Below are 22,126 nucleotides of genomic sequence, written 5' to 3' on the forward strand. Positions count from 1 at the left end.
CGGTTCCTCTGGGGTGTAGCGCGCGTGTGAAGTGAGCGGAAGCCACAGCACAACGCGCGCCCGACCCTCGCGCAGAGCATGCTCGCCGGCATGCCGCCCATCATCCCTGGCGGCAAGATCGACCCGGCCATGCTGCCCACCAGCCTCGGCGTCACGCGCGAGCTCGAGCCGCACTACCGCAAGCTCAAGGCCGAGGAGGAGAAGCTGCGCCACGACCTCGACGCCAAGCAGGACAAGCTGAGGCAGGGCCTCGCCGTGTGGGACAGACTCGAGCTCGAGAGCAAGGCGTGGAAGACGAGGGTCGATTTCAACGAGCAGAGCATGATGGGTCTCACGGAGGGGCCAGCCTTTTAGGGGCTTTGCCTGGCTGTACCTCTCGTGCACTCGACCTCTGCCGTGCTGGACCCTCGCCTCCTCCGCCTCTGTTGGATGCCAGGCTGGCGGGGTTGTACGAAATTGATTCACTGGATGAAGCGCCAGAGTCGGACGGTTCTCGAGACGGAGATGATTCGCTTTGGTGTGGTTGGAAACCACAAGCCGAGGGACACTGTTTGTAGGACTAGATATGGACGGCTATCCACGCTGACGATACCCCAATGTTGGTTCGTTCTTTGTACAAATATCTCACGACTGTGTGCGTGGCCGTGTCAAAGTGTTGAGCTCTGGATCAACTTTCGTCAGGACAACCCTGGCATCGTTACGCGATGAGCATGAGCATCCAATGACTGGCGTCAGCTCGTACTTCTCACGTCACGAACCCTTCTTCTCTTCTTACACGTCGACATGCACCATTAGCATGCTTCATCCTGCCGTCGTTCACGGCAGGGTCAAGACACCACACTGCAACACATGAAAACAAACATCTCATGATGCCGAGGCTCAGGTTTCAAGCGCAAGGGCGGGTGCCACGGTTAGGTAGACTAGACGTGTTGGTCTAGACATAGACCGCGCACGATGCAAAACAGCAAAAGTGAAGGTCTCGTGCGAGATGCGTCAGGAATTGAGCCCAACGGGGGGCTCGAACCCCCAACCTTGAGATTAAGAGTCTCACGCTCTACCGATTGAGCTAGCCGGGCAGGCAGGTTGCTTGTTGTTACGACCCGACCCCGGAAGGGATCTCATGTTGCGTGTGTGCGTGGGGTTGGAGGGCGAACAGATTTTTTTTTTTTTTTGCCTAGCATCTTTCCGTCGCGGCGTATCCGGCGGGCTTGGGGGGCATCATGCCGGGGCTGGTTGGCGCGGCGGCGTCGTCTCTCGGCCCACTCGAACACGAGCCCACCCGCATCCGCGTGAGAAGAGTTCAACTGCGGTGAAAGTCATAACGGTACAGATACATGAGGACGTGGGACAAGAGGACCGCATTGTATAGATAGAATAAGAATTCATGTCGCGTTGCTTTTATGTGAGCAAACAGTCGCTTCTCAAAGCGTAGAACTTCTCCCTGCGACACTCGCAGTGCAAAAGTGCCTCCTCCTCCTGCTTCCTCCCCTCTCCGTATATACACCAAATCAGACGTCAAGTAACATTGAAAGTGTCCTGAAAACCACCTCCCAGCCACCTTGACGAGACCCTCAGATTGTAAAGAAAATAGTCGTGCGCCATGCGCTGTGTTATGTTCGTTTGAAAGGGAAAATTTGTAGACATTGGATGTGGTTGGTGGAGCCGCAATGGCGATATTAGTGAAAAATAAATTGAAAGTATTGCAAGCGTGTGACGCATGACCCGTGAGACCTCGAACGCCTTGTGTTCGATCGGCAAGACCGAAATGCCCGATGGGGGTGTGGAGGGGTATCTTCAGAAACAAATAGAAACCCAACAGGCGCGGTGTTGAGCGATCTCTTCTTTTCTAAAGGGTGAAACTAAAAGTTCTGCGAGATACCCGCACTCTGCTGCGGGTAGTGCGAGGGGCTTTCGATACGCGTGTTGCGTCGCGCCGGGTTGTCCTGAATGATGGGCTGTCCCGGCAGCTCGGAAGGGCGCCCGTCGCCGTTGTAAGCGTCCTGGCCGTAAGGGTTGCTCGATCCGTACTGGTCGTAGTAACCGTTGCCGCCGGCACCGCTGTACGCCATGCCGATACCTTCGGCCGCGCTCGAGCCGTCAGAACGGCCGGCAGCACTGTAAGAGGAAGAGGCATTAGACGGGCCGCGCTGAACACCGTTGGCGCGGTTCAAAGCAGCGGAAGGACCCATGGCGCCGAGAATCTCGCCATCACCACCGTACTGGTTCTCGTTGAGCAGGTGCTCGCCTGAACGTGTGTCAGAAATGTTGCCGTGGGTTTGCGAAGTGATATCCGAGTAAGCCTGACCTGTGTTGCCGCCAGACATGGTGGTCGACGCCTTGCGTCCGGTGGAGCCAGCGAGAGTAGTGGTGCCCCAGCCGCGGTAACCGGCTGATGAGGCATCCTCGCGCATCTCATACGAACCGTCGCCTCCGGCGCCACCCACAGCGGGGATCGTCGGATCAGCGTTCGGGTTATAGGCGTAATCCTCAACCTCCTTGCGTCGCTCCTCCTCAGCATCCTTCTTGGCCTTTCGCTTGCGCCAGAAGTAAAGACCAGCGAGAATGATGAGGGCGACAGCTACAATGGGCACGACAACGGCGACGGCGATCTTACCGCCGCTGCTAAGGCCACCACCACCGCCACCTCCAGGGCTGATGGGACCGGTGGTTCCTGTACTCGTCGCAGCAGTGCTCTCGCTGGTCGTCGACGCACGTGGGGCTGTCGTGGTAATAGTGCGAATGACAGTGCTGGTCTGGCCGCCAGGGTTGGTCACGACAGAAGACTCAACAGTGGTAATCTGCGTCGACGCGGGAGCCTGTTCAGAAGTGGTAGGCTGCGTCGTCGTCTCGGGAGCGGGGGGCGTCGAGCTTGTGCTAGGCTCGGGCGCCGGAGCAGGGGCGGAAGTCGACGTAGATGGCGCAGGGAGTGGAGGCTGTGATGTTGTCGATGTGGTTGCTGGGGCCGGAGGCGTCGAGGGGGAGGGCACTACAGCAGTAGGGCTGCTGGGCGCGGGAGCTGGAGATTCGCCGGCCGTGGTCGAAGGGGAAGTGGCGGGGTCGGCCGGGGTGGTGGTTGCGGCACCAGTGGGCGTGCTAACAATGGGCGAAGCCGCAGGAGAATCCGACGGCAGAACCGGGGATTGAGTGTTGTTGTCAGACATGATGGAGGCTCGTCGCGGTTTCGATGAACGATTCTTCTGCCGACGTTGGTCATGTTAGCCAATGTGTAACGTGGCGAGGTAGAGGCCAGTGGCGTGACCCAGATCAGACTTTTGTCTTTGGGATGACGATGCAGAGCAAACAAGGCCTCGATGTGGTTCAAGAACTGCAATGGCACGCTGCAGAGCAAGTTGGTCCGTCCCAAAAGGTCGAGACGCGGAGACAAGTATGGGCAAACAAGCATGAGGTGTGGCGTCGGAATAAATGAGGCAAGACAACGTACCGTGGATTTTCCCAATCACACTCAAAGCGGCCTTTTTACTTTCAATTCGATTAACGGTAGGTTACGATCCAAGACGCCGTGGCCAAGAATAGGTCGGTATCGTCAGAGGGCGGCAGGTCGGGGTAGTGTCTGAAGATGGGACCTCTCTCGACAGACGAAGGGCCGGTAGCAATTGTTGTGCAAAGTGCTAATGTCGCGCGACTACGTCTCGCACGTTCACTGGTCGACGAATGGCTGGCTCGGGTGTGCGTTGCTCGTCGGGCGCTGCGATCGGATTTGTAGATCGTGGATCAGAGTCGATGGGCACAGTGACGAGAGTAAAGGAAAAGAGAGAAAAAGTGAAGCACCAAAACGCGGCGAGGTGAGATGAGATGATTCGGGTTGGCTGTGACGGGGCACGGAATAGGAAGGCAGGAGAGGGAATTAAGGGACCCAGACTGGCAGTGGCAGGGGCAGTGGCAGTGACAGTGGTAGCGACGGCAGCGGCAGCAAGAAGCAGGAAGCAGAACCCCAAGCCAAGACACGAGACGCAGGACACAAGACACAAAGACGAAGGCGGCCGGGACGGACAGGGCAGGAGAGACCAGGCCATGCACCCACCCACCAGTGACGGAAAGCGGGCACCGTGTGGCGCTCCAAGTGCTCCAAGTGGAGGTGGCTCGGGCTCGGCTCCTCGGGCATTTACTGGACAAGGCCTCGCCGGGGTCCCAGTGTACACGGTAGCAGGGCAGCAGCAGGGCAGCAACAGGGCAGCTCGAGGGCAGCGCCAGGGCAGAGTCAGCCCCGACCCCCCCCCGAAGCAGCTCCAGGGCCTACCCCTTCCAGGTGGCACTGCCAACCTATTTCGTGCACAGCCCGTTTCCGGCCCAGGCACGAGAAACAACAGGAGGCCCACACTGTGTACATGGTATATGCCGTCGGAAACCTAAGGTGCTCAAAGGTTGGATTCGAAGCCTTTCACGCAAGAGGATCATCGTCACCACACGAGGGCCAATTCTCCATTCGCCTATGCTAGACTTGGCCTCGAATTCATGCCGAACTCTCCCTTCAAACCCACTGCGGACCGAGGACCACTCGCCGCCTGCAGAAACCCTTCACCGGCAGCCTGCGTCCGTGAGTGACCTGATATGCCTCATGGACGAGCCCGCTCCGGTGCAGCGAGGCGACATTGGGGGAAATTGCGTGCACCCATTCTGCCCTGTACCTGTCTTTGAGCGCACGGGCAATGACGACGAGGATGACCACTTCTCCGTCCCCGTTGGGCAGGCAGTCGAAAGACACTGAAAGAGAGAGAGAGAGAAAAATAAAAAAGACCCCTGCGCTATATCTATTCCCCCGAAACCCCCAGATGACAGAGGGCCGGGGTCGATATCCGCACGACTTCGGCCCTGCTCCTTTTCTCGCTGACCAACACGTCCTGTTATCCGCCTATGGCCGAGGCAGGAGCGTCGTCACGAGAACCGTCCCTGCTGTCTGTCCCGCCTGTCCAGAGGCTGAACTGACACATGGCATAGAATCGTAACTTGGCAGTCTCGATCCCAGCCGCGTCTCAATTAGGCCGAAGTGCTGGATTTGTCGAAGGAACACGCGCTACATTCCATTGGTGCATGCATCGAACGGCTATTTTTCTCTGTTGGCTGACCTCGTGTTGGTCGGCACCCGCATCTGCTGCACATGCACCTGGGCATGGGGCGTCGCTGAGTGCAGCTGTCCAGATTGAGATTAGTCGCCTCGATGTTCTTCACGCGTTCACAACTCAGACACATCGCCTTGGCAAGCCAATCCTGCACTGGGATCTTTTGCTTCAACGTACGTAGCATCAGGGTCGCTCAATAGCTCCAGCTTATTGCGCAAGCTATCAGGTTGTGCAATCGCTCTCCCGTCGCTGCGGAAACTATGGCGGCAGTTCGTAACCCAGATAGCGGTCTGTAGCCTGTCGATAACCGCTGTCAGTGCAGCGAGTCATACCTTTACCCTCTACGCCCGACCTACGCCGCACCGCGACCTAGCACCAGCGCCCCAACGCCGGAAATCCGACCACCTACAGCATACCTAGGTAATCAATCATGCCTCGCTGCCCAGGCCCGCAAACCAAGCAGCTCTGAAAACCCGTTGAATGCCTACAGACGAAATTTGCAGAGACCAACCGCTCTCCGAAACCCCTCCTATCAACCTCCCGCAGCATGCTCTTCTTCAGGCGGCAAGCTCGCAACTTCCCCCGCCCTCCCGCGTCCGATCCCCCTCGATCCGCACACGCCGCCGATCCCTCCAGCGCAGCGCCGCGTAGTCTCCTCTTGGCATCCGCTATCCGCCAAGACCTGTAACGGCAGTGGCAAACCAAGAAGATATTTTGCTCGTATTCCCAAAGGGCGCTCACTAAACCCTCACCGGCGAGCCTCGGGTCAAAGCCAGCCTCATCTGTAGCCTCTCTGGCTAGCTGGTCAGTAGCATTCGGGCCTGTAAGCAAAGGTCCCGAACATGAGGTCATCCCGAGAAGCACCACACGCATGACGATCCGCGATCCCGCATTGGAGCCCACATCCCACCAGATGACGTGCCTTCATCCGATCATGGAGAACGATTCGAAGGGAAAGGACGTACTTGAAACGGCCACAAACCGGTCTGTAGTACCACAGCAGGCTTGTCCTCATATCGGGCAGCCCAGAGCCTTTCTGATCAAGTGATCATTCCTAATCTTAATCTCAAGTTTTGGTCTTCACGAATACTGATTCGAAAGTGACGTGACATTCCTCAACGTTCGACTACAACAACTCCTGGACCAGCCGCAACAAACCTCAGCACTGGCCTGGGAAGAGAGAGGGGGGAGGCGGGCAGTGCCGGCAGTGCCCTTCCCAAGCGGTAACGCCGCCCGCCCGAACGTGTTGAGATACGAAAATAGCAGCCTCCCGCCCCTAAGAAAAGAGCCGGTCGCACTGGTTGGTTGGCCGCCGTCCTCTCGCAACGGGCATCAAAAGCCACCATCGATCTTAGCCTTCCACACAGCCAAAGCAAGCCTCGCTTGCGACTTCAGCTTCTCAACGTGGCTATTGTGTGGTGCCCACCACGCAGATCAGCCGCCAGTCACGCGTCCCGGATCTGCAAGGTACACAATCAAGACTCTTAGTGAAGCGCGTTACTGGGACAAGCAGCCATTCGAGCATTCCTCCTAAGCCTCATCAACACGCGATCTCACCAACATCACATGCCAAGCAAATCCAAGTTGCAAATGCAAGAAATTGTCAGTCACGCAAGCGCGTGTCTTGATTGTATTCGCCGTCTGTCTTTGTCTGATTTCGACAATTTAGGCCCCAGTCTATATGCAGAAAAGCCCGTGAGAGACCAAAAGCATCATCATCTCTGATCCGAATACTCCAATCACGGTAGGTGTGTGTATGTGATGTTTGTCTGTAGTGTGACCCAACCCGTAAGAAAATAAAAAGACATTACCAGGTATGTCGCTTGTGGTGAAAAAAGAGTGCGCCGCTGGACGACGAAGCGTCTTCCCATGCCGATGCAACAAAACACGCCCTCTCCTCGCAGAGTCAGAGTCATGTACGTAATTGAGAACAATGTGCCGATGCCGCTCGCTTCATGAACCGGCGCTGCCGGAGTATCAACCCATTGTGGAAGGCGGGGTGGGTAGGTCAGTCGCCTAGGTGCGCATGCCCCAAGAGGGTTTCAGCGTCGTCTCGAGACTGGCCTGCGTGAAGACTGTATCGCCTGGGAGACGACTGACGCGACCGGCGCCACTGCGGATGGCGTGGGCTTGAACGGCCGAGATGCCGCTGCGGTTGCTACGTATGCTGCCGGCGTCGCTCATGTTGTCCTCGTTTTGGAACTTGCGGGGAGGAGCGAAGTCAAGTGCTGTGAAGGTGCTCGACTTTCGGAGCAAGTGCGGGCTTGGAATCGCAGGCATCTCCTCAAAGCTGCTGACAAGAGGCGAGGCGATAGGCACCTTGGGCGCGAACGGCCGCCTTTCACCCGCCGGGCTTTGGGAGCGACCACGCTGGCGGTCTTCGTAGCTCTCTGGAGGCGCAAAGTCGATAGCACCCAACAAGGCCATGTTGTCGTCCCTCAGCTTCGAAGGGTTAGGTAGCATGGTCAGGGCCGTAGGAGGTGGGCCCTTGGGCTTGGGTTGCCGCTGGAACTTGTTGGATACGGATGAACCGGGTCGTGGTTGGCCATAGGCACTTGAGAGAGAGGACCCCGGGCGTGTAGGTGTTCCCCATCTGCCATTCGACATCGCTGTGCCGGCACGGGGCGGGCCTTGTTGCCTGCCGCGAGGCATGTTCATACCTCCAATAGACCCATGCATACCTCGAGGAGGAGGTCCTCGCAGGCGCGATCCGCTGGGTGGCGGCGTCATCGCGCGCCTTGTCACCGGTTGGGCATATGGCATGACAAAAGAATTGGAAGCCGGGTCGTAAAAGGCGTCGTTGCCACCGCCGTACCCAGCATCGTAATCCTCGTAGTACTGGGCACCACCTTGCTGGTGGTTAGGAGGAGGCATGTTGTGCTCGCCAGGGGGCTTGGAATCATCGAAATACTCCTTGTAAAAGGATCGGATTCTGTTCGCTCTCTCCTCCGGGTCCTCAGACTCCATAACCTCATTAGGTGGCAGAGGCCGCAACCCTACAGAAAGCCTCTTGTTGTCTTGCTGGGGAACACCAAGCCCGAGAGCCCGGGATTCGCGGAAGTTACCCTCCATGGAGCGCCTCTGCGTAGATCGACCGCGCTCCTCATACTGCTCATAGTCCGCATAATTCTGGGACTGCTGGCCGTGCGGGCCGTCGCGATCGTCGAAATCCATGGGACCGTCGGGCATGACGGCGGGAAGAACACCAGCTTGGTCTGTCTCGCGGGCGGCAGGGCTGGAAGGTAGACCGTTGAAAGTTTGAGGTGGGGCCTCGAAATTCATTTCGTGGAGACCCAGACCAACACCAATTTCCGGGAGCACGGGGGACTGGAGGGTCGGCGCCGCATTGTGGACTTGGTGAGCCGCGGGGTCAGGGAATTGCGCGGCTGGCTCGTTCCAGGACGACTGCGAAGCACCAGAGCTGACGCGTCGGGCGTCTCGTTGCGCTACCGGGGCCGGTTGGGTGACATCAGGGACATGAGGAAGGTTACGGTTGCTGTCGTCGAAGTCTTCAGCGTAGGAAACGGTTCCAATCTCGGGGATAATGGCATGAGGGAGGGAGCCACCAGTCGGTGAGATAGGAGATGTTTCAAGCTGCGGCGTTCTGGCTCCGGTGGGGGTTGCGAAAGGATCGGCAGTCAAGGGAGGAGGCTTCGGGAGCGAGTTTTGACGAGGCGGATGAGTACGGCTGTGAAGACTCGAGCCGCGCTCAGTTGATCCAGTGTACACTGATGAGCCGGCGCGTCCTTCCTTCTCAGGACGGAACGAGCGAATGGAACCGACTTCGCTGCCGTACTGGTTGACTGGTCGGTAGGGGTCGTCATCGTCGTGAAGGTTACGGGCGAGGGAGTGAAGGGACTGTTTGGAGCCCTGAAGCGCTGGTGGCAGAAGGTACGGGCTGGAGAGGTTCATGTCCATCGAGACCTGCGCGCGATGCTTGGGATCGAGGTTCAACATCTTCTCACGGAACACACTTTTCCGCTTACCGCCCCTGCCCATCTTGTCGTCGTTGATGCCAAAATCAAGACTCATCGTGGGGTCGCTGGCTTCTTCCATCCTCTGCTTCTTGATGCCTCGTCGGTGCAAGTAGTAGAGGATCGACATGATGGCAACAATGGGAATCCTACAGGATTGATTAGTTGTTTGCCATGGTGAGAGAACACGTTAGACATACACAACACTGAGAGCAATAATGAGCGTCTGAGGCTTGACAGCTGGCGCTTCACAGTCGGGGTGATCGGGATCACACTCCTTTCGGGCTGCAATGACTGGACCTGGAGACCTAAGTAGGGCAGCGTCTTCATGCGTAGGTTCCGCAGTTCGGACGTGTATCCGAGAACCCATCCGATAGCCATTTCCATTGAAGGCTGTGGCAGCCATGTTGATCGTCGTGATTCAAGGTTGGCGCAAACCTTTCACGTGTACCGTCCTAATTAGGTGCCAAGCAATCCGTCGTGAATATGTAAAAATGCCGGAGGAAATCGCAGACTGCATGTGTTTGTGTAAGGATCTTGTGAGATGTTTCGGGGTGTGCCGAGTCAAAATTGGGGATCTAATCGGAGTTCAAGTCGTGACTAGTTCTTCGAAAAAAAGCAGAACGATGCTGTGTGTGCCAGAGCGGGCGGGTAAAGAGTGTCGTCCGTAGGCTTGGGATGAACAAGTCTAATGGGGGTAAAATGAGTGTGGAGAGTTTGTCTTTCGAGGTTGGGACAAACAATAAAAGAGTGACGAGCCCGCTGGCAGGCAGATCCCGCAAAAGAGACAGACAGTCGGCAGTTGAAGGCTTGAGAGGAACTGACGATGAGGAGAGAGAAAGGAGAAAGAGGATTCGTGACCTCGAGGGACGGCCAGAATGGAGGTCGTCGGGAGAAGACCCACCAATTTGCCAACCCACCCATCTCACCCTCTCGTTCTCTTCCTTCCCCCAGGTCAGGTACGGGGCGGCGGCGGCGGAAGGAGAGCGAGGAAAACGACTGGGCAGGGGAGGCACGGCCAGACCCAGGGTAGCAGCCACTTGCCTGCCAACGAGGGCCAGCAAAACGGGGCCAAGAGCGCCAGGGAACGGAGCAACGTGTGGAATCGGCGAATGAGGCCTAATTTCGCCAAATGAATTAGGCGGGGCTCGCTGGGGTCCTTCGTCTGTTGTGCTTGTTTGCTTGCCGCCCCTTCACAAAACAGGCGTGCACAGCACTGAGAACCACCACTGACATGTCGAACCGACGCGCTAGCCCAGGCACCGTGCAGGGAGTCCTAGGATCTACAGGGGGTTAGTGCAAGCATTTGACGCAGGAACGCGCCCCGGCGTTGCGGGAAGGGGCGCACCTTCCCCTCGCCCTTGCCTGATTGAGAGGCCCCGATACGCGCCGTGCGAGCGAGCGTCGTTTCTCATCCCTTTCCTTGCCATCCTGCATTGCCTGCCCACCCAAGACCTACCGTCTCAACTTTGGCACTGTCTCCGTCTGAACGACGCCTTCCAGATAAGCAACGCCAGGGAACGTGGGAACAGCCCTGCACCCTTCATCCTAGGGAATCCTAAATCCAGGCTCCATTGCCAACAGGTCCGTCCCACTGGTGCAATCCACATGAAGAGCCCAGGCCTGGCCAACCCCTGAGCCCATGGCGACTTCTTCTACCACGATGTACTGCCGAAATGATGCGATCAGGAATCTGGGTTCAGGGGCGAGACCGAGCCGTCTTCGAATCGTGCGATGTCCTGTACAGGACGTTTTCTCTCTATTGTTGTGAAGCACCACAACAATAGGATAGCGGTGTACACGTACTGTACAATCGGGGCTTCTCCTTCTGCCGCCCCGTTTTGGTCTCGGACAGACACCATCTTGCTTGCTGCGTTGAGAGACACTCAGTGTCTTGTGCGACCGACCATCTCTCCCAGCCTATGTTCCCCCTTGTCAACTCAGACGGGATGGGTCTGTGTCTCTTGGTCTGGTCTCGTCTTGCTCATCATGTTCAGGATCTTTTCCGCTGCACTGCGCCAAGACTACTGCAAGGTTGCGAACGATGATTTTGCTGCAGAGAAGGAAAAGGCCTCGTTCCAAGGAAACGTCAACCCCAAATATGTATGTCATGTCTTCTCAGGGGCGGAATGCTAGATGTGGTGGCGTTGTACTCTCAAGTCAGGGAAATTGTGATGTCAGCAGCGGTCGCCTATTGGCCCGTGACTTGTGTCTAGATTGCGGCATCACCACCAATCATGCATCCCATCAGCATTCATGATTGTTTTTGTGCAAACTCGATGCCGCCTCCAACCCCATCACTCACAAAATGCTTGGAGTGCTTGTGACGTAGGACAGCATGCCCGCTTTCCTGTCTCGGAGGTCGCCACCCGCTCTGAACATGCCAGAGTCCATCAGGTCCTGCCAAGCTAGCATCGGAAGCCTCAGCATTACACCCTGTCTGCTGGTTTGGAAATCTTGTAGAAGTCGGGTGCGTACTCCAAGAGCCAGTTCCTTTCAATCTTGGTTATGTCACGGATGTAGACCTTGCTGCTAGTCTCTATAATCTCGTGATAGATGACCCAGTCCGCCTTGCGACTGAAAAGGAGTGATGTTGGATGCGCGTGCAGCGTCATGTCGCCGGCCACTTTTTGGAACGTTCCATCGGGACGCATCCTCGCCGCGTGGGCAAAATACCCACTCGTGAGACATCTTCGAATCTGCTCAGCTTTTTTCAACATGTCCTGCTGCGTCAGTTTCGTCCCAAGCGATTCGTCGACCGGTATGCCGAACCGCTCGATGTATCGCTTGAGCTGGGCCCGAACACTGACTGCCTTGGTCATCGTCTTGAAGTTGAGGTTGTGATCATGACAGAAGCGCGCCTCTTTCTTGCCTTTGGTGATAAAGGCGAGATAAACGTTGAGCAGCGTCAGGTGATCACCCTCTTCGACGGCAAATTTGCGTCTTGAACTTTCCATCCTTTTTCTCTCGCCGTCGTGGTAAAACCACACATTGCCAGCGACGCTGGTCATGGCAGCAATCGTGAGAATCTCACTTAAACAGCCGAAAGACTGTGCACTCAGCAACGTCTTGCCCATCATCGGCTCTACGGCAATCTCGGCCATTCTGTATCCCAACGGGCGGGTCAATTTGGCGTACTCGTCAAGTGCGCCGAGCGAATAGAGTAGCTCAAGGGCCTTTGCCATCAGTTTGGCTGGAGGCGCGCTGAGAAAGGGGAACCGCAGAATATTGTCGATGCCGAGGGCTTTCAGCTGCAGGATAAATGGCGCAAGGTTAGTCCTTTGGATTTCAGGAACATTTGCGTCAGCCAAGCTCTCCCATGTCTCCTCAGTGTAGAGCCTGAAGCATTTGCCAGCTCTCGTACGACCTGCTCGTCCTGCTCTCTGCATGGCTGATGCTTTGGATAGCGGAGTTGTAGTAAGCGAGTCGATGCCGAGGTCGGGGTCGTACGTCCTGAGCTTTACGAAACCACAGTCTACAACGTAGACGATGCCGTCAATCGTCACTGAAGCCTCCGCAATGTTCGTGGAGAAAACCACTTTTCTTTTGTTCTCCGGCGGTTTGTCGAAGATGAACATCTGCTGCTCGGTCGACAGCCCTGCATATAATGGTAGTGGTTCAAGAGTTCGTTCTTGAGGACCCATCTCAAGCAGTCGATCTGCGACAGCTTGGACGGCCCTATCAATTTCTTCACGGCCAGTCAGAAAGACCAGGATATCGCCATCGGCCTCCTTCGTATGAATGTCCAGAACAGTAGTTATGGCCCTCTCGAAGTAGTCTTCGGTTGGCTCTTCGAGATATAGGATATCGATCGGAAAGGCCCGGCCCTCGATGTTGACGACTGTTGCTGGTGATTCTGGAATTTGTGGTTCGGGCGCTCCAGAGTCCGGCGCAGGTGTAAAGTATTTGAGGAAGGCGTCTGCTTGTAGTGTCGCGCTGCTGATAATTAAGCGGAGTTCAGGACGCTTCCTCATGATCTTTTTCAACAGGCCTAACAAGATATCTGTGCTGATGGACCTTTCGTGCGCCTCGTCTACCATGATGACCGAGTACCGCGAGAGAAGAGGATCGACAAGAGCCTCTCTGATCAGGAGGCCGTCGGTCAAAAATTTGATTCGTGTGGATGACGACGTGACATCTTCAAACCGAATTGAGTAGCCGACTTCCTTTCCAACCTCGCAGCCGACTTCCTCAGCGACTCGCAGGGCGACCGTCGTTGCTGCGACTCGACGTGGCTGTGAAAATGTTAGACCTCGTCAACAAAAGGGTATCTCATGAATAGACGGACCTGTGTTACGCCGATGACCTTGCCGCCGTCCGCCCATCCCGACGCTTCCAAAAATTGGGGGATTTGGGTGGTCTTGCCTGAGCCCGTCTGGCCGACAATGATGGTAACAGGTTTGGTTTCGATGAGATAAAGCAAGCCTTCACGGTGCTTGGCAATTGGAAGAAGGGCAGCAGGTTTGTGAAGTGCGGGTATGAAAGCCGAGTTTACGTCGAAGTCTGCCATGGTTACCGGTGGTGCGCCTTTAACGATTGTCGGCAAAGAAAGATCCACTGATCAACAGGTCGAGATGCCTCAGAGGCCAGTCTCACAGTTCTGGATTTTGGACATCCGAAGGCATATTACCAACGTTGCTGCTATTCTCACCAGCCTTGACTGCAAGACAGACTGGCTTGCGAGGTGTGAGAGGAACCAACTGGTAGCAGTAGGTGACAGCTGTGATCTTGTTATTCGCCCGGTGATGTGGCCGATGTGACAGACACAGGCAAACGGTCCGATGTGGCGCAGCACCAAGTGGAAGCCTGGTGCTCGGTGCGGCGTCATCTGCGTCGTGGCCCACTTCTGTCGGCGTCCGACATGGACCCCTCCATGATCAACAGCAATCTCGAAGCATCCAGGTTTCCCAACAGCCCATTACAAGCATTTCCAGGAAGAAACATAACCTTACGAGGCACCTGAGATACAACTTGAACTTTCGCTACGCAGCAAGCAGTCGCCATGTCTGCGCCAGCCGAGACGGTGAGGTCCCAGTCTATATTCATTCAACCTCTGTGGCACTAACGATAGTCTGGTCGTACTAGGACAAGAACACTTCCCCTGGTGCTCCTGAATCACCCACTACAGCTCGTCCCCTCGAAATGGACGACGATGATGTTCAAGACTCGGGTATTGTTGGAGATGATGCCTCCAAGACCACACCCGCAGCGGCCAGCACCACAGCCGCAACAAGCGACGAGACGCCTCCGACGAAACCCCCTCGCCCTCTGACTGAGGCGCAGAAGAACGAAGCCATCCTAAAGGAGGCATTCCCTGGAATCGACGCGACTGTCATCAGGGCTGTTCTCACTGCCAGCCGCGGGCAGATTGATCCAGCTTTCAACGCCTTGCTCGGTATGTTACTGGTCCAATAGAAAGACATCCACAGAAGACATGGTCTGACAGCAGTTTCACAGAGATGACGGATCCCGATGCGGCTCAGAGGGAGCCCAGTGAGGAGGCTCCGCCTCCTCAGCCCCCGCGCCCGTCTGGCCCAGCCCACACTATGTCGCAACTCGAGTCGGACGAGCTATATGCCCGCCAACTCGCAGAGCAATACAACGCTGGGGCATATGAACAACGAACCTCGAGCCGCGGCCAGCCCAGACAGCGCCAGCAGACGGGACTCAAGCCAAACGAGCTTCATGATAAGGAGCACAACTTTTTCGAGGATGACCTGCCGGTCATCCAGGAAAGACTGAAGCAGGGCTTCGTGGAGACTCAAGGCAAGGTTAACTCCTGGATCACCACACTGAAGAAAAGGATCGACGAGGAGTTTGCCGAGAGCGACGAGCCTACACGACCCCAGCGACCTGGCCATGAGCAGTTTCCCGGGCCACGACCTGGGCAAGCCAGCCGCAGGAGTGGAGATTACGAGCGCTACGATGCAGACCCTCAAGTGCTGAGCGACGACTTTGCGGGTATGAAGTTCTCCGCCGATGGCAGTGAGTATTGCCAGCCACAATGTAACTCATGAGTTTCTTGTTGACATCCAATTCAGCGCCCGTCCGCGGCAACAGGCAGCAGGTATCGAGTCCAGATCTGTTCCGACCGCCGCCACCCTCCAAGTCTCCCAGGTCGTCGGACGGCAGGAAGGTCGCCTTCAGGGATGGAGGCGATGACGATGTGTATGGCGTCTCCCCCAAGCTGTCTGCAGAAGACAACAATAAGCCAAAGGCCAGCAAGTGGCAGCCTCTGTCGACGGTTGACCCCAGCCCCATCACGGACAACGACCCATTCAGTCTAGGTGACAGTGAGGACGAGCGCGACGCCAAGGACAAGTCAGGCTCGAAGGACATCAAGCTTGACGATAATGAGCGGCTGAAGCTCGCCGCTGCCGAGGCCATGTCCGACAGTCTTGTTGACTCGAACAAGAAGGATGAGACGTCCACGGCTGCAGCAGGCGTGGATGCTGCAAAGAAGGTCTAGCCTTGACGTGTTGTCGGCTTATGGTCGGATGTTGTTTCTCGGATGGTGTTTCTCTCATGTCGTGCAACGTCACAGACAACAGGCATTTGCGCAGGCGGGCGTTCGGGAGGTCACCTATCTTCAGGTCATGTTCAAGAGTGATTCTCAATACCAGATTGACCAGATCTACAACATCGCCTCGAATTTTCTTCCTCTTTTACCTCGATGCCCGCTCTTGACTGAATGAGATGACTCGCAGCGGGATTCACATCAAGGCTATCCACTGTGGTGGTTGCCAAAGGATTTGCTTACCAGATGGGAACAACGGGTCCGAAAAAGGCTCAATGAACGGATCAGAATAGGGCGATCTGCCGGGCTACTTGTAAGTCTACTGGACTTCAGGCTGGGCTTGAGCACAGCAAGTCAAAGCATACGTCACTAGAATCGTCGACCTGTTCCGGCCGCATGAATTGACTGATGTGATTACATCATGCTCAGCCAACCAATACCCCTCATATCCCGACTCGCAGTAGACGCGAGCCCAGCATCGGCCTCGACACTGCAAACTGCTTTCTGCTTCAGTCAAGTGGGCACGTGGCCATGTTTCTGGCATTCGAGAGCTGGTTGCTGCAGGTTGAGTAGCGCAAGACCGTTTAGGAGGAGGGGTCCAGTGGGTGGTTAACGAGGGATATCTCAGCCTCGTACTTGGCGTGAGAATGGGGGGAAAAACGTGGTCCGATTGCAAGGTTTGATTGGACAGAAGTTAAGTCTTGGCTAGATCGGTGGTAGGTGCACCAGGCGAGCTCATGTTGGTGACAGCTACCCAGGGAGCTTGGAGGGTCCCGATGGTACATTGTCGGTGGCTAAAAAGAGGTAGCACGCGACGGAGATCGTGTCCAGGAGGCTTAACTACGTACCTTATCTACCACAAGGTACCTGTCCAGGACACAGTCTCTGGGTTGCTTAAGAGAACGACAGCTGGCTCGGACCCTGGGCGTGACGCCCGAGACTGGTGACAGGCAACAGTAACCTTAAATCTTTTTTCAGCCTCACGTGTCTCGATCGGCAGAGATGCGTTTGAGCGCCGAGCCGACGTCAGACAGGCTGCTTGACTCGAGGCCATGGTGTCCCTGAAAGGTGCTGGCAGGTACCAGTCTATATGGAGGCCTCGCTGAAGAAAGACGTACTCCAAAGTCACTCGTCGAGGTTGGTGCCGTGGTGGGGCAGCTATGCAGTAAGTATATATAAGTACCTCCGGGCAGCAGGGCAGGCACCTGAGTACCCCGCATCACCAGCGCTAGCAGGGTTTCTCACTGTGGCCCTCTGCAGCTTGCGGCAAGTTCTGTATCGATTTCTACCCCTCGGCCTCGGAGGGCCCTCCCATCGCGACCACCACCAGACCAATCCTTGCTCTATTGTCTCGGCCAGCTTCGTCTTTCCAGCCAGAGTCTGCCCGTCAGGACCCCATCCAGTCCATCATTCCACCCGCCCGTCTGAAGAGGAAATAGACAGGGACGCGGCCGCCCCGCAGTAGTCTGGCTACAACACGGCACCACGGCACTACGGCATCTCAACGACATCCTGGGACATGCTTCTCTCACTCCGCCATATCTGAGATGCCCTGCTAGCTTCTCTCCTCGTTACTTGGCTGAAGACATGACCGTCGTGACCTGCCCTGTTACGTCCTCGCCGGAGCATCACGATTTACCCTTCATCTAATCTACGACATCACGCGTACCACCTGCCATCCTTCAGCTTCAATCACGAATCTCGAACCTGTTTATTTCTTCGAATCTTCAAACGCGCCCTTCGGCAACAGGTAGGTTCATGCCCACCATTCCGTCTCAGTCACGTCTGGTTGCGTACAACAAGAACCGTCGTCCACAACTGCTGTCCTCTTTCTCCGCTCCATATCCATTGGGCTTCGACATCGGCGGTTACTACATCGACACGCCGAGGTGCATGCCGCTTCAGTCCTCACGACCCCCACATCCTCCGGCCAGAGCCCAGATCATCCATGTTCCTCCTTACCTGTGCCAGCCATGCCAGCGGTTCAAAAACCAGGGTCTGGAGATGGTGGGACTCTCATGCAGCTCCTCGGTCTGGTCCAGCCGGCCAGCCCTTCGCCTGCGTTGATCGGTCGAGTGACCTTCAGCTCGGGTGTCAGCAGCTTACCTGAAGGTTCCCCCATCCACCGCACTACTTCTCCTTCATCTATCTTGCCCTGAATCACCAGAGACCACGCCCACGTGCTACGGGCGTCTCAGTGATACCTTGTCCAGCCCCGAGCCATCTTCTTGAGAGACGACGTCAGTCCTTCAGGGACACGTTCTCGCTGCACGACCTGGCTCTGTTGCTAATACCCACCAGGACTTACAGTATTCTCTACCTTGCTTCGTCGTCCCGTTGCTCTACCTTTCACCCTCGTCTGGTGTTCGGGAAGCTCGCTCATCGTTTCTGTTGAGCTTCAACGTCATTTGTCAAACCACTCCCGCCAACCGTCCGGAGCGCCGTGCGTCTCTGACACCGGCACATCATGTAAGCGATGCTTTTGTGACCTGTAGCGGCTGTGCCGACATGAATCTGATAGGCTCCTGCAGGAAGTTCGGCAAGCAAATCCAGAAGCGCCAGCTGGAGGTCCCAGAATATGCCGCCAGCTTTGTCAACTACAAAGCCCTGAAGAAGGTACGTGCTCCCTCCCCACGCTCGATCCCAAACCCGCCTCGGCAGGTGCCTGTTCGGTTGCAGGAAGTGTCAGAGAGGATTGGTCTATACCGTCCGATCAAATCAGGACGCCCATCCCTTGAGCGTGGGTCTTGGAACCCCCGCATACACCCACGGCAGATGCCCAGGATGAACGTCTCACTGACCCTACACATTGCCTAGCTGATCAAAAGGCTTTCGGCCACCCCCATACTCAGCGCTCAGAATGACATTCACCGGAGCATCCCTGTGGATTCGCAAGCAGCTCTTCAGGCCAACAAAGCCACATTTTTCTTTCAACTGGTACGTCACCGATGACGGCTTGGCGCAATGAACGTACTTTCGGCTTTACTTACTCGCGACCAGGAACGAGAGCTCGAGAAAGTTAATGCTTTCTACTTGCAAAAAGAGGCCGAGGTAAGATGGTATTGCGTGTATCACGTTGTAAGGTGCTGAGCATCGATTCTAGCTCAAAGTTCGCCTGAGAACGCTCCTCGACAAGAAGAAGGTTCTGCAATCGCGGGGCCAGGGTTTTCCTCGTCGCTCTACCAAGTTTACCACACTCGAGGAGGGGTTTCAACAATTTGCCAGCGATCTGAACAAGCTGCAACAATTTGTTGAGATCAATGGCACCGCCTTCTCAAAGATCTTGAAAAAGTGGGACAAGACGAGCAAGTCAAAGACCAAGGAACTCTATCTTTCAAGAGCAGTAGAGGTTCAGCCCTTCTTCAACGCTACAGTGATCAGCGAACTTTCCGACCAGGCAACAACCAGTTTGCAAGAAATTGGAGCTTGGTCTGAGGGCGATCATGTCACCTTTGAAGCCCGGACAGATCACCTGGTCAGCAGCCAGCACTTGCTGGGCACCGACGAAGGCGATGCAGATATATTCTTACTCGACACTGTGGTGTCTGGTAACCTTGAGGCATTAAAGGACCTGCTCTTGCGGATGCAAACTGCGTCAGCCGCCGCAGGTGATGGATCCAACGTGACTTTGATGGAGCGAGTCACCCGAACATTCCTCGCAGCGATTCACGATGGACCAAAGGAGTCTCTCCACCTTCTTCTCGGAACCGGCCTTGTTGACATTCAATCCGAAGATGACATCAATGAGCGTAACTGTCTTCACCAGGCTGCCATCTACGGCAAGTCATATGTTCTCGAGTATGGACTGTCAAAGGGAGTGTCCGTCAACCGCACAGATGTATACGGTCGAGTACCTCTCCACTACGCCTGTATGCATGGACGTCTTGACATGCTTGATGCTTTGCTTAGTGGTAAGTTCTGCTGCCTTGAAATGAGATAGCAAAACTGATGGTTCCTTAGGAGACGCCCAAACAAAAGACTTGATAGATCACGACAACTTCACGCCTCTGATTCATGCCATCATCCACGGCCACCTGCAATGCGTCCAGAGGCTACTCGAAAAGTCAGCTCGCCTCGACCCCGTCTCGGACGCTGACCACGTGCCTCTGAACCTTGCCTGCGAACACGGCTCGTTGGAGATTGTTGCACTCTTGTTGCAGCATGGTGCTAAGATTCTTCCTGACGCCGAGGGACTCTACCCTCACCACCTGGTGGCCCGATCGGGACAGACCCCACAGCTTCTCTTGCTGTTGAAGCAGCACGGCGCTGACCTAGATCAAGTGGACAAACTGTACGGCTGGACACCGCTCGTGCACGCAGCGAGCGAGGGCAATGTGCCGTGTCTGCAGGCGCTTCTTGACGTTGGTGCTGATCCCAGCATCTTGGACGAGAAGGACCTACCTGCGATGTACTATGCAGCATGGGAAGGCCATCTGGAGTGCATGAGGCTGCTCGCACCGTTTAACAAACAGACGCGGGAGAGCCCACTCTTGCTTCAGCCTGCCTCTTCGTTGATCCCTCCAATGATGAGCAGCAGCGGTCCAGACGCCATGGTACTCGACCCCGATGCGATACCAGAGCTCGAGCTTCCCCCTCCGATCATCCCCCTCCGTCGCTACGGACACAATTTCCTTGACACTAAGACTGTCGTACAAATCAACTTTGAGGAGAATGGAGAACAACCACTCGTATTCTTCCACGATGGGAAATACCCTGCTGCTCGACTCACTATTTCATCTAAAATGTTCGATCTCATTCCGAAAAATATCATGCTTCCTTTCCAAGAAGATACCCGGCTCGCCTCCTTCCAGATCGACAATCTGGATAACTTTACGCTCGACTTCGATGTATTCCCAACGTACGGCGCCAAAATTATCGCCAAGACGGTCGCTCTGCCGAATACTTTTAAGGCTCTCTTGAGCAGCTCTGGGAAATGCTGCTTGCCACTATTTGATCCAAGGCTGCGGGCGATCGGCCAAATCAGCTTCCACGTCCAGGTCATCAAGCCCTTCAACGGAAAGCCCCTAGAGATCACCGACTTTGAGACATACTGGAAGGCAACAAGTCAATTCGACAGGAGTCCCAGCACGTTCATTACCGGTTCGAGCCTATCTGGCGACTTTGTGCGAGTCTTCGTCCAACATACCAGCGACGGTGTACCCGTGCTCTGGCCCAGATGGACAATACCGTGTGGCGGCATCGACCTACCAGTATGTCGCTTGACTGCGGATCAGTTCACCACCATCACAGCTCGAAGCCCAAGTCGAGCAGAGCTCTCTACGTTGCGTACTAAGTCGATGGACGGTATCGCCGACATTCACCGAATCCTTGCGACAGCGGGTGTTCCCTTGGATGAAGCCCTGTCGCTGCTTCCTCACGGCATGCATGTCAACATCCAAGTCCTCTACCCGACGACAGAGGATGAAAAGGCGTTTGGACTCGGGTCCACCTTGGACATGAACAGCTTTGTCGACGCTATCCTGACGATTGTCTTCGATCACGCCCGTGCGCAGCGTGCGCAATCTCTCGAGTCTGTCCGCTCCGTCGTCTTCAGCTCCTACAATACCAACCTATGTGCTGCACTTAACTGGAAGCAGCCTAACTTCCCCGTCTTCCTGTGCAATGACCTGGGGCGGGAGGAGCCCATGGCGGCACCTGATGTCATCCAGAGCCACGGGCGGCGATCTACGTCCATCAAGGAAGCGGTCAGGGTCGCGCAAAGCAACAACTTCATGGGCCTCATTTGCTGCTCGCGTCTCTTGGTACGTGCTCAACACATCTTATGTGACACATGCAAGCTAACTTGATATAGGACATGCTTCCAGCACTCGTAGAGGCGATCAAGTCACACGGGCTTGTGCTCGTGACCGACAAGTCGTCGGAAGCTACGTCGGCAGTAAACTCCATGGCTGATCCATTTCCAAAGCTGCCCAAAGGTATAGACGGCGTGCTAAAGGGGCATAGTATCCTGCGATTCAATGAGTCGATTGATATGGAGTGATCATGAGCTTACTGCGTGAGCCTTCCCGCGGGTTGATAAGCGAGGTGATTGTGAAATAGACCACTGGTACGGAGTTGGAATGGACGACACCTGCCGTCTCGGAGGGAGGCATGAAATGGCACAAGATAGTCACGTTTTGACAATTAATCTTTCTTCGCGAATCGTCGCGTTCTTTTGCATGCTCCTCGAACCCCTGCTTCAACTTTCCATTGCCAGACTGCATCACGCCCCTTTGTAATCATACTTCAACGCGCTCAGTTCGCCTTCGGGGTCGACGCTTCCCATGACCACCTTGGCGATGAGAACAACAGTGTAGACGACCGCCGGCCAGTACCCCAACAACCCGCTCTCCTTGCCCCTCGAGAAAGCCCCTGCGAGTGCGACGACGGCACAGAGACCCATATTCAAGAGCGGCAGGTATGTGTCGAGCGGCCCTCCCTCACTCAGCACGAACGGTGCCGCGCCACGCCTCTGCCTCTCGCGCCGCGCGGCCGCGGGACGGAGCCAGTCGTCCACAGCACACGAAGGCCGGTCTTATCGGGCTGTTGGCTGTAGG

General features: G+C 55.9%; 8 protein-coding genes and 1 non-coding gene across 9 annotated transcripts; 3 read left to right on the forward strand and 6 right to left on the reverse strand.

Annotated features, from left to right (window-relative positions):
• Positions 1–78: 78 nt before the first annotated feature.
• VDBG_03660 (conserved hypothetical protein) lies at positions 79–354 on the forward strand (the record flags this gene model as incomplete). The annotated part of the gene is made up of 1 exon (XM_003005661.1): positions 79–354. One exon carries the CDS (start codon positions 79–81, stop codon positions 352–354), a length of 276 nt encoding a protein of 91 aa, XP_003005707.1.
• A 649-nt stretch (positions 355–1,003) lies between these two features.
• Positions 1,004–1,076, reverse strand: VDBG_15080. Its single transcript has one exon. It is a non-coding gene; the product is annotated as a tRNA-Lys (tRNA).
• Positions 1,077–1,859: 783 nt separating this feature from the next.
• Positions 1,860–3,161, reverse strand: VDBG_03661 (conserved hypothetical protein; the record flags this gene model as incomplete). Its single annotated transcript, XM_003005662.1, has 1 exon — positions 1,860–3,161. One exon carries the CDS (start codon positions 3,159–3,161, stop codon positions 1,860–1,862), a length of 1,302 nt encoding a protein of 433 aa, XP_003005708.1.
• Positions 3,162–5,191: 2,030 nt separating this feature from the next.
• On the reverse strand, positions 5,192–5,951 carry VDBG_03662 (predicted protein; the record flags this gene model as incomplete). Its single annotated transcript, XM_003005663.1, has 3 exons — positions 5,192–5,375; positions 5,435–5,483; positions 5,567–5,951. 3 exons carry the CDS (start codon positions 5,949–5,951, stop codon positions 5,192–5,194), a joined length of 618 nt encoding a protein of 205 aa, XP_003005709.1.
• Positions 5,952–7,094: 1,143 nt separating this feature from the next.
• On the reverse strand, positions 7,095–9,458 carry VDBG_03663 (conserved hypothetical protein; the record flags this gene model as incomplete). Its single annotated transcript, XM_003005664.1, has 2 exons — positions 7,095–9,201; positions 9,253–9,458. 2 exons carry the CDS (start codon positions 9,456–9,458, stop codon positions 7,095–7,097), a joined length of 2,313 nt encoding a protein of 770 aa, XP_003005710.1.
• Positions 9,459–11,481: 2,023 nt separating this feature from the next.
• VDBG_03664 (pre-mRNA-splicing factor ATP-dependent RNA helicase prp22) lies at positions 11,482–13,562 on the reverse strand (the record flags this gene model as incomplete). Its single annotated transcript, XM_003005665.1, has 2 exons — positions 11,482–13,287; positions 13,341–13,562. The coding sequence occupies 2 exons, from the start codon at positions 13,560–13,562 to the stop codon at positions 11,482–11,484; spliced, it is 2,028 nt and encodes a 675-aa protein (XP_003005711.1).
• A 492-nt stretch (positions 13,563–14,054) lies between these two features.
• Positions 14,055–15,747, forward strand: VDBG_03665 (conserved hypothetical protein; the record flags this gene model as incomplete). The annotated part of the gene is made up of 5 exons (XM_003005666.1): positions 14,055–14,075; positions 14,138–14,447; positions 14,510–15,037; positions 15,094–15,515; positions 15,604–15,747. The coding sequence occupies 5 exons, from the start codon at positions 14,055–14,057 to the stop codon at positions 15,745–15,747; spliced, it is 1,425 nt and encodes a 474-aa protein (XP_003005712.1).
• Positions 15,748–18,077: 2,330 nt separating this feature from the next.
• VDBG_03666 (ankyrin repeat protein nuc-2) lies at positions 18,078–21,570 on the forward strand (the record flags this gene model as incomplete). Its single annotated transcript, XM_003005667.1, has 6 exons — positions 18,078–18,185; positions 18,387–18,506; positions 18,570–18,620; positions 18,673–19,480; positions 19,530–21,331; positions 21,382–21,570. The coding sequence occupies 6 exons, from the start codon at positions 18,078–18,080 to the stop codon at positions 21,568–21,570; spliced, it is 3,078 nt and encodes a 1,025-aa protein (XP_003005713.1).
• Positions 21,571–21,792: 222 nt separating this feature from the next.
• VDBG_03667 (conserved hypothetical protein) lies at positions 21,793–21,972 on the reverse strand (the record flags this gene model as incomplete). Its single annotated transcript, XM_003005668.1, has 1 exon — positions 21,793–21,972. The coding sequence occupies one exon, from the start codon at positions 21,970–21,972 to the stop codon at positions 21,793–21,795; it is 180 nt and encodes a 59-aa protein (XP_003005714.1).
• Positions 21,973–22,126: the final 154 nt, after the last annotated feature.

Source organism: Verticillium alfalfae, genomic scaffold (assembly GCF_000150825.1).
Source record: "Verticillium alfalfae VaMs.102 supercont1.4 genomic scaffold, whole genome shotgun sequence".
Lineage (NCBI taxonomy): Eukaryota > Fungi > Ascomycota > Sordariomycetes > Glomerellales > Plectosphaerellaceae > Verticillium > Verticillium alfalfae.